Source organism: Cebus imitator, unplaced genomic scaffold, assembly GCF_001604975.1.
Source record: "Cebus imitator isolate Cc_AM_T3 unplaced genomic scaffold, Cebus_imitator-1.0 Scaffold15, whole genome shotgun sequence".
Taxonomy (NCBI): Eukaryota; Metazoa; Chordata; class Mammalia; order Primates; family Cebidae; genus Cebus; species Cebus imitator.
Window position 1 is genome coordinate 7,525,906 of NW_016107330.1, and position 10,558 is coordinate 7,536,463.

Genomic DNA, 10,558 nt, shown 5'->3' on the forward strand with positions numbered 1-10,558 from the left:
GACTTCTGCCATTTCTGCAGCATTTACTGCAGGCTAGGCATAGCATCATTTCATCTTCTTGACAACCCCCTGTAAACCCCCCATAATTTAGGAGCTCTCAGGGGAGCATGACTGGGCCACAGAGCTGATAAAGGCAGTGCTGAGACTCAGGCTGCCAAGCACCAGGCTGTACAGGATGGTGGTCCTGGCAGAGGCCAAGCATGTGCAAAGGCCCAGGGGTGGGAGGCACAAGAGAGAACCTTGTGTGTTCTCAGTCAGGGCACTGGTTCTGGGAAAGGCAGGAGTTGAGGTGGGAGACATTGAATGCCGCGTTAAGGAGCTTTCCTCTTGGCTGGAGGTCAGTCCAGTGAGGAGGCTTGGGGCATGGCTCTGAGGCAAGATGGACTGGGTTTAGAGCCTGGCTGTGCCACCAACTAGCTGTGAGTTTTGGGACAATTTTTTTTTTTTTTTAGTTTTTATTTCTTTATTTGCTGAATTAATTTATTTTATTTATTTCTTTTTGGAGACAGTGTCTCTCTCCGTCACCCCGGCTGGAGTGCCATGGCATGATCACAGCTCACTGGCAGCCTCAAGCCCCTGGGATCAAGTGATCCTCCTGCCTCGGCCTCCCGAGTAGCTGAGACTACAGGTGTCACCACCAGGCTCAGCTCATTTTTTGTGGACATGGGGTCTTGTTATGTTGCCCAGCCTGGTCTCAAACTCCTGGCCTCAAGCAATCCTCCTGCCTGGGCCTCCCAAAATGCTGGGATTATAGGTGTGAGTGACCACGCCCGGACTGGATAAATAAGTAGACCTCTTTGTTCCTCACTTTCCTCATCTGTCACATGGGGTAATTATGGTGCCCATGCCTAGGCATGTCATGAGGACGAATGGAGTTAATATTTATAAAGAGTTTAGGATAGGTTCTGGATATGTCCTTCATTCACACTGGGACATTTTTTCCTCCCGAACCAGAGACGTCAGGGCTGGCCTGGCACATTTATGGGTCTGAGGAGGAGGCGTATTTGATCCCATCAGGACCCCTCAGCCCTGTCCAACTCAGGCCACGTGGGAGCTTCTCTGTGTCCACCTGCCCTGGCCCAGCACTCACGGGGATACCCCCAAGGTCATGTCCATGTTCTTGTTCACCTCTGACCTCGGTCTTGCTGTGTGACCTTAGGCAAGTGTACCTTCTCTTAGAGCCTCCAGCCCCTCCTCCAGTCAGCAGGCACCCTGACCTGGGTCCTCTCCACCTCCAAGCGCAAAACAGGTTTGGGACGGGGGACACAGCGAGCAGTCTGCCCCACAGGGCTCAGAGCCAAGCCAGCAGTGGCAGCTGGTGATGGTCACAGCTGTGCCTGTCTCGCCTCTCTTCACTTGCAGGACGAGATGGAGCTGGGCTACATTCAGGCGCCACACAAGACCCTCCCGGTGGTCTTTGATTCCCCAAGGAATGGGGAACTTCAGGATTTCCCTTACAAGAGAATCCTGGTGAGTGGTCCCCGGCTGGCTGCAGCCCACTCCTGAGAGCTGAGAGGCCTTACCCCAATGCTCACACCAGGGTGTGGGGTACAGAGGGCAGCAGTGGGAACTGTGCTCTTGAGGGATAAGGGTACGGTTGCCAGATAAAATGCAAGAGGTGCCCAATCAAATGTGAATTTCAGGCAAGCCACAGGTAACTTTTTGGCGTAAGTATGTCCCAAATATTGCATGGTATATACTTATACTAAAAAAAGTGTTGTATATCTAAAATTCAACCTCAATTGGGCATCCTGTATTTTTATGGACTAAATCTGACAGGGCTAAATGGGGAGGCACGATGGTGCACCTGTTCAGAACACAAGCTTTAGAGTCAGAACAACCCCGCTCCATTACTTACATGCTGTGTGATGTTGCATGAGTTACTACCCCTCTCTGAGCCTCAGTTTCCTCATCAGTAAAAATGATGTTTTGGCTCTGGCCTCACAGGCATTTGTGAAGCTTCTCATCATCACAGTACCTGCATGGAGGGAGTTAGCTGGTGTCATTATTGTCATAAAAGGATAATGGAGGAGGTGATGGTTGCTAACCGGGACCTCCTGAGAAAAGAGGGGTGACTTGCTTGGTGCCATAAAGAATAGGAGGCCCCTCCAGCCCCCTCACGGATCACACAGGCGTTAGGAGCTCTCTCTTGGCCCTTGATGTTGTTGAAGTTCTTTCTGAGAGATGGCCCTGGGGAGGTCTCCCCTTCTCTAGAGTTCAAAGACAGGTTCTCGGAGGGCCATCAGCAGCCCCTTGGTTCCCACGGCTGGCCACTTGGGCTGCTCCTTGCCCTTGGGCTAGACCTGGCAGGAAGGCTATGCAGGCAAGGGGGTGGGGTGGCCATGGGGAGTGCAGGAGCAACCAGAGCACCCCCTGCTGTCTTGTCATGACAGTGACCGTGACTGTGACCGAGACCATGGGGGATAACGCTGCCCTGATAAGCCAGAGAATGCAAGCACTTCCCAACTTTGCCTGCTCTGTGTGCATGAAACATTGACTGGATCAGATGCCCCACGCACTGTCCATAACTCTGTATTTCCAGCTGAAGAATAGATGGCCTCTCCCACCCTGTCTTTAAGAAGCTCAGAGCCCAGCAAGTTGGTTCAGGCTCTTCCTGGTACCCTCCACCCCCACCTGACTTGGTTTCCCTCTCCAGGGTCCAGATTTTGGTTACGTGACTCGGGAACCCCGCGACAGGTCTGTGAGTGGCCTGGACTCCTTTGGGAACCTGGAGGTCAGCCCCCCGGTGGTGGCCAATGGGAAAGAGTACCCCCTGGGGAGGATCCTCATTGGGGGCAACCTGCCTGGGTGAGAGGCCGGGAGTGGCATTCCTAGGGCGGAGGCTGAGGGTTGGCGGCGGTGATGGTGTTGGAGCAGGGTCAGTTCTACTCCTTGAAGAGAATCAGAAACAAGGAGTGATGAAATTCTACTCCCGGATGTGGTGGGGATGCTGAGTGTTCACCACACATGGTCCACCTCGTGGACTTTGAAACCAGAGAGAGTAGAGACCTAAGAGATCATTCAGTCCAACACTTTGATTTTACAAATGGGCCCAAAGAGGGTAAGTGAGTCACATAGAAAGCAAAGTTATAATGTTACTAATGCTAGTCAGTCAATAGTAACAGAAGAAAAGTTTGTATTCCCTGCAGTCCTGAGAGAAAATGCATTTAAGTCAGAGCTTGTTCATACTAGCATGTAAATGACTAATATCAGATCTTTTTTGGAGCAAGAGAAGTGAGGTACAAGACATGCTAAGTGAGATGACAATAACATACAGAGAGTAACAAATTATGGGCCAGGCGCGATGGCTCACGCCTGTAATCCCAGCACTTTGGGAGGCCGAGGTGGGTGGATCACGAGGTCAGGAGTTTGAGACCAACCTGACCGACATGGTGAAACCTCATCTCTACTAAAAATACAAAAAATTAGCTAGGCATGGTGGCAGGTGCCTGTAATCCCAGCTACTCGGGAGGCTAAGGCAGGAGAAGCATTTGAACCCAGGAGGTGGAGGTTGCAGTGAGCCAAGATTGTGCCACTACATGCCAGCCTGGGGGACAGGGCGAGACTCCATCTCAAAAACAAACAAACAACAAACAAAAAAACAAATTCTGTGTTGTTCAGTCATGACAGAAAAGGAATTCTATCATAATGGTTACTTGCTGTGGATTAGACCAAGACACTGAGCTCACCAAATGCAACAAAGCCGTTCGAACAGACTTGGGATCAAATAATGAACAAATCCAGAGTTAAGCTTTGGAAGGGACTTACTGACCTCACAGGCATAATCCCATTGAAAGAGGAAGCTGGGCCATGCCCTTAGATACGTTTTCCTAAGGCTTGAACGTGGGGGTGAAATCGATCTCTTACAGAATGAGAATTGGGTGTGTGGGTGGTTCTGAAGGTTCTCCTGGATGGCGGGACCTGCTGGGTCATTGCCTTGGTGTGATTGACCTGCCCTGAGTCTGCCTCATGCAGAACTCACCCTGATGGAATTTTAAAATATACGTATCTGGCCAGGCACGGTGGCTCACGCCTGTAATCCCAGCACTTTGAGAGGCCGAGGTGGGCAGATCACTTGAGGTCAGAGGTCGAGACCAGCCTGGCCAACATGGTGAAACTCCATCTCTACTAAAAATACAGAAAACTTAGCCTGGCATGGTGGTGCACGCCTGTAATCCCAGTTACTTGGGAGGCTGAGACAGGAGGATCCCTTGAACCCGGGAGGTGGACGTTGCAATGAGGCAACACTGCATTCCAGCCTAGGTGACAGAGTGACATTCCATCTTAAAATTAATTAATTAAAATGTACATATTATCTTTCTTTTTCATAAAAGTAATGCATTTTTTTGTTTGTTTTTTATTGAGACAGAGTCTTTTTTTTTTTTTTTTTTTTTGAATTTCACTCTTGTCACCCAGGTTGGAGTGCAGTGGCACGATCTCGGCTCACCGCAACCTCTGCCTCCCGGGTTCAAGCGATTCTCCTGCCTCAGCTTCCTGAGTAGCTGGGATTACAGGCATGTGCCACCACCGCCAGCTAATTTTGTATTTTTAGTACATGTTAGTCAGGCTGGTCTCAAACTCACCACCTTAAGGTGATCCTCCTGCGGTGGCCTCCCAAAGTGCTGGGATTACAGGCGTGAGCCACCACTCCTGGCCTTTTTTGTTTTTAAAAAAATCAGATATTGCCGAAATGCTAAACTCTTGTCATTTTATTTCTGCATGGAGTCTTTCTAGTTAAGCGACTTTTTTTTTAACCTCTTGGGTCCCAGGTCAAGTGGCCGCAGGGTCACCCAGGTGGTGCGGGACTTCCTCCATGCCCAGAAGGTGCAGCCCCCCGTGGAGCTCTTTGTGGACTGGCTGGCTGTGGGCCACGTGGATGAGTTTCTGAGCTTCGTCCCTGCTCCCAATGGGAAGGTAAGGGCTTTGTGCATGACATGTCTTTCCCCGGCATCTGGGGCAAGAACTGAGTTCCAGGGCATCATGCCAAGGCAGGAGGCTCAGCTGAATCTGTTCTCTGCACACAGGGCTTCCGGATGCTCCTGGCCAGCCCGGGGGCCTGCTTCAAGCTCTTCCAGGAGAAGCGGAAGTGTGGCCACGGGAGGGCCCTACTGTTCCAGGGGGTTGTTGGTGGGTAACAGCGCCGTGTCCCTCCCTGCTCACAACTTGCTTGCCTTTCGCCCGAATTAAGACACTTTACAGCTTGAGAAGGTGAAGGCATGTTTTAAAGCAGGGCTGTGTCCCCAGATTCAGGGCTTCTCACTCCTATCCCTGCACACCTTGCTTGGGCCGGGGATCGGGGCGATAGACGGTAGACATGGACAGAGTGGGGACATAGTGGCTTCCCAGGGATGTGACCAGCGCAGTTACACCATGGAGCTTCAGTGTTCTGCAGTCACTGTCCTGAAACCTGAATTCTGTTTTGTGTGGATCAATGGAGCATCTGTGGGGCTTGGAGCCTCCGCTCAGGCACAGTTCTGTCTCCCAGCCTGCCTGCCTCCCTGGCACAGATTCTCTGCTGCCCACTCCTGTGCTCCCTGGAGCCCCAGCACCAGGCCTCCCCCTCTCTGTCACTGTCCTGAGATGCTGCAGCACTCTGCCCCAGCAGGAGCCTGGCATGGGGAGGGTTGGGTTGGGCACATGTGCCACTCAGCATCTTCATGACATCAGTCGTCCCTGTCCTGCAAAGGCATTTGGTGGGCAACTTGGGAGGGGTAAGTGTCTCACCCAGCCTTGCTCAGGTACCCAGCACATACCCAGAGGCCACAATACTCTGGAGGTCGCCTATTTGCCTTGACTTGGGGTGGCGGGCCTGTAGAAGGAGATGTCAGGCTGGACTTGCCAGCCCCATGCCAGGGCACAGCATGTGGGTCTCATAGCAGAGACATGCCCAGGCACAGCCCACTGGTAGCTAGGCCTCTGCTGTGAGGCCCAAGGCTGTGCCCTGACACCAGCAAGGGTCTGCCCAGCCCCACGTGTGTCCCTGGCAAAGTGCAATATGAAACAGCAAATACAAACCACTGTGAGAAGTCAAGAGTGAGACCTGGGGAGAAGCAAACAGCTTCATATTGCAGCGCTTTTAATGGTGCTCTTTTCCCGACTCCTTAAACACGGGGCTGGCATTTGCTTTTTCTTTTTTGAGAGTGTCTATCAGCTAGACTGAAGTGCAGTGGCATGATCTCAGCTCACCACAGCCTCCACCTCGTAGACTTAAGTGATTCTCCCACTGCAGCCTCCCGAGTAGCTGGGACCACAGGCAGGCACCACCATGCCTGGCTAATTTTTTGTATTTTTTGTAGAGATGGAGTCTTGCCATGTTGCCCAGGCTGGTCTTGAATTCCTGAGCTTAAGCGATCTGTCGGTCTTGGCCTCCCAAAGTGCTGGGATTACAGGTGTGAACCACGGTGTCTGACCAGGGCCCACTTTTTTTTTTTTTTTTTTCCACTGGAGGAATTTTGAGAGAGGGAGCTGTCTGGACTGGAGTCATCCGGCAAGCTTGCTGGAAGGGCTCTCAAATTCACTCCCTTACCGGCCCCACAGAGACTGCATGAATCCCAGAGGAGCCTCTCTTTCTCAGTGACCCCAGGGGTCACAGGGCAAAGACCCTTTGGTACAAAAGATCATAGACTTTCTTGGTCCCATGGCCTCAGGGGAGGCAGATAGCATCCTGGACCAAACAGCTCAGAGAGTAAAAAGCTTCTGTAGAACTCAGACGCTCCCAAGTAGAATAGCTTCCGAAGTCCCCTGGCTCTCTGTTTGCCAGTGTTAACGTTTTCCGACACAACTCTGGAGCCCCAGCAGTAAAGTGGAAGAGATGTAGTCTTTCTTGACTCTGTCACTCCCTAAGGGACCATGACTAGACTCCGTTGAACCTAGAGTAAGTCTTAGAAATCCTCAAATCTGAAATATGGACCAGGCAGGGAGACACGCCACCTTCATCCTTCCAGGGAGAACCAGGTTTATGGTGAGCAAGACCCAGAAATGGGTTTAGCAAAGTTCTTCCAACCTGCCCACCTGGGAGGCAGAGTGGGAGAATTCACAGGTGGCAGGCCACAAGCAGCCACCCCACAGGCTGGAGTGCAGTGGCACGATCTCAGCTCATCGCAGCCTCCACCTCCCAGACTCAAGCGATTCTCCCACTGCAGCCTCCCGAGTAGCTGGGACCACAGGCATGCACCACCATGCCTGGCTAATTTTTTGTATTTTTTGTAGAGATGGAGTCTCGCCATGTTGCCCAGGCTGGTCTTGAACTCCTGAGCTCAAGTGATCTGTCGGTCTTGGCCTCCCAAAGTGCTGGGATTACAGGTGTGAACCACTGTGTCTGGCCAGGACCCACTTTTTTTTTTTTTTTTTTACACTTGAGGAATTTTGAGAGAGGGAGCTGGCTGACACTCTTACACAGACACAAAGGCCAGAGCACTTATCAGGCACCTCAGTGCTCCAGGCCTCATGCTGTGTGCATCACATCACACGTGTTATCTCATTTGATCTCACCAGAGCCTGTGGGATGACTATCACCCACATTTATACCCAATAATGTGAGGCTCAGAGAGGGGAAGTCACTGGCCCAGAGGCCTCAGCAGGATTGCAGTGGAGCTGGGACTGGACCCCAGCTGCCTGCCTTTAACTGGGGTGAAGCGAGCGTTGGACCTGCAGGTGTACAGGTGGGCCGGGGAGCCCTCTCCTTTCCCTTGGTCAAGGCTTGAGGCCCTTTGCCAGCCCTGGACTTGGATTTGACTCACAAGCCCCACATATCCTACCTGTGTGACCTTGGGCAAGTCTTCTGACCTCTCTGAGTCTCAGTTTTCTCATCTGTAAGTGGGGATCATAATGCATACCTTATGTGGGGGTCACCATGAGGGTTAAATGAGATGCTGAATGCGGGCACTCCCCTTGGGGCCTGCCCGTGGTAAGCACTTACTAAGCGGCAGCCATGAGGATTGCGTGCCATTGACTCCACCCTCCCCTTCCCTGTCCAGTCTCATCTCCACGGGCACCCCATCAGGCTGAGAAAAGCTGGGACCCTGGGAGGTCCTCATTTCATGCAGTCACCTCCTGGAGGGCAGGATTGGGGACTGGTGGTGTTGGAATCCCAGGACTGGCCGGTTCGCTGGTCAGTGAACCTATAAAACCTGACTCTGATGGTGGGTGGGTGGGCAGCAACTGACCCAGCTCCCTGCTAAGCCAAAGCAAGAGGAATCCTCATCCAGTGCCCCAGAGCGGTTGTAAATTTCCAGTGAAAGGCGTTTCTGCTTCCATTGAACTCAAAGGTCTAAAGTTCATTGCGTAATGACAACCAGACCCTCCCACTCCTTACACCCCCAGATGTGCATAGTGGCCAAGGCAAGCTCGGACAGGTGGTGCCCACCCAAGGCCTGGGAAAGTCAGAGGCTGCTGACTTGGCAGGACCAGTAGCTGTGGACTTAGCTCCTACCTGTCTGCTTCCCTGAGCAGGTGGCCCTCACGTGGGTGCTGTGCCTGCCCTTCCCTTTCATCTCTCTCCTTCACAGATAATGAGCAAGTCAAGACCGTCTCCATCAACCAGGTGCTCTCCAACGAAGGCCTCATCAGCTACAATAAATTTGTGCAGGTACAGGGGCTGTGGTGTACCTGCGGGCTGTGACTTGGGAGTAGGCAGGGCTGGAGGTAAGAATGGGATACGTACATCTGAGGCTCACTCTTTGTGAAAGCTCAGGTTAAAACAGGCCCAAACAGAGGGGCCCCAACACCCTCCTTTGACCCAGGAGAAGTGAGGGGAGCAAGGCGTGTGCATGGGAGGAGGACAGGCATTCCAGGCAGAGGGAACAGCACAGGTGATGGCCCTGAGGTGGAATGAACAGGACTGGAGTGTTAGGACAAGCCACGAGGCTGACGTGCAGCAAGAAGAGGCCAAGTCACATCACAGGAGGCCTCATAGGGCATCACTAGAACTTTGGCTGTGACTCTGAGTGAGATTCGAGGCCATTAGAGGATTGCAGCAGAGGGGAAGCCAGTCTGACTTATGTATTAGAAGATCTCTTGGCTGGGCGCAGTGGCTCACACCTGTAATCCCAGCACTTTGGGAGGCCATGGCAGGTGGATTACGAGGTCAGGAGTTTGAGACCAACCCGTTGGGGACCAGCCTGGCCAAGATGGCGAAACCCCCTCTCTACTAAAAATACAAAAATTAGCCAGGCATGGTGATGTGTGCCTGTAATCCCAGCTACTGGGGAGGCTAAGGCAGGAGAATTGCTTGAACGTAGGAGGCAGAGGTTGCAGTGAGACGAGATTGCACCACTACACCCCAGCCTGGGCGACAGAGCAGGAAAAAAAAATCTGCTGCTGTGTTGAAAACATATTAATATTCTGTGGAGGTAAGGGGTGACAGTATATTCCAGCAGGAACACACGGCACCTGGAGATGGATAACTGGAGAAGAGGTTGATAAAGTGGATATTTACAAAGGCACAGGCAGGCTCAAGGAAACTAACAAGGGACTGTGCAGTGTCCCAGGCTAGGATGAGCAGGAAGCGTTACCACCCCTACACCTGAAGGGATGACGGACAGGAACTGTTACTGGAACCTGGAAAGGCCACCAGGAGACAGGAGATGTGACAGCCCACCCACAGTGACCTGGGGAGGGAGCTGCAGGGAACCTCAGCTGTATTCTCCTCCTTCTCTGCCCTCATTTGCTGAGCCCAGTCAGGAGCCAGAGGACACTGAGTCCTGGATTCCTAGGGATCAGCCTCCCCCTGCACAGAGCAGAGATGCGTGTCCAGTGTTCCAGAAGGGGAAGCAGAATTTCCCACACAGGGACTGCGTGAGTCGAAATCCTCCAAGAATGTCAAGACGGGGTTAAACATGTAAGGGTTTTATTAGTGAAAATGCCTGTGTGAGGAAGTAGAGCGGGAGCCAGAGAAGACTGGGAGGCCCTGAGTGAAGAAGAGGGAAGGTGGGGTGCACATGCCCTGTTCTGCAGGTAGCCTGAGGAACCTTCAGCAAAGTTGTGGGGGATTCTACCAGCCATAGTTGGCCACCAGAGGAGTCCCTCATCTCTCAGAAATGGGTCTGCATGAGTGTACCTGTCACCCTCAGCCATTGGCTAGGAGCAGCTGGTGTGAGGTGTGACCTCAAACCCAGGAAGGGCTTCAAGCCGGTCAGTTCCACTCCTAAGTTTGAGGCGTGCAAGAGGAGTTATGCCACATGGGGCGAGAGCAGAGGAAGGCATCACTGTCCGCCAGGCGGGGGCGGCCGGCCTTCAGACCAGGTGGGAAGGGGGCAGACTGGGAACAGACAGCAAAGGTAGCACCCCCAGGACTTGCTGATGAATTGGATGTGGAGGAGGGGATGGGAGACATCAAGAATAACAGCAGCAAAGAAGGATATTACATAATGATAAAAGGATCAATGCAACAAGAAGAGCTAAAGATCCTAAATATATACGCACCCAATACAGGAATACCCAGATATATAAGACTTATAAAGAGACTTAGACTTCCACACAATAATAGTGGGAGACTTCAACATCAATATTAGACAGACCAATGAGACAGAAAATTAACAACGATATCCAGGATTTGAAC

At 52.2% G+C, this 10,558-nt stretch overlaps 1 protein-coding gene across 1 annotated transcript in view; it reads left to right on the top strand.

Moving 5' to 3' along the window:
* Nucleotides 1-10,558, top strand: part of PADI3 (peptidyl arginine deiminase 3) — a 39,324-nt gene that overhangs the window by 23,061 nt on the left and 5,705 nt on the right. Inside the window, exons 10-14 of the mRNA XM_037730822.1 lie at nucleotides 1,363-1,470; nucleotides 2,657-2,808; nucleotides 4,770-4,914; nucleotides 5,025-5,127; nucleotides 8,508-8,616. Of these exons, the coding sequence (XP_037586750.1) occupies nucleotides 1,363-1,470; nucleotides 2,657-2,808; nucleotides 4,770-4,914; nucleotides 5,025-5,127; nucleotides 8,508-8,616 (617 nt within the window). The remainder of the gene's footprint in view (nucleotides 1-1,362; nucleotides 1,471-2,656; nucleotides 2,809-4,769; nucleotides 4,915-5,024; nucleotides 5,128-8,507; nucleotides 8,617-10,558) is intronic.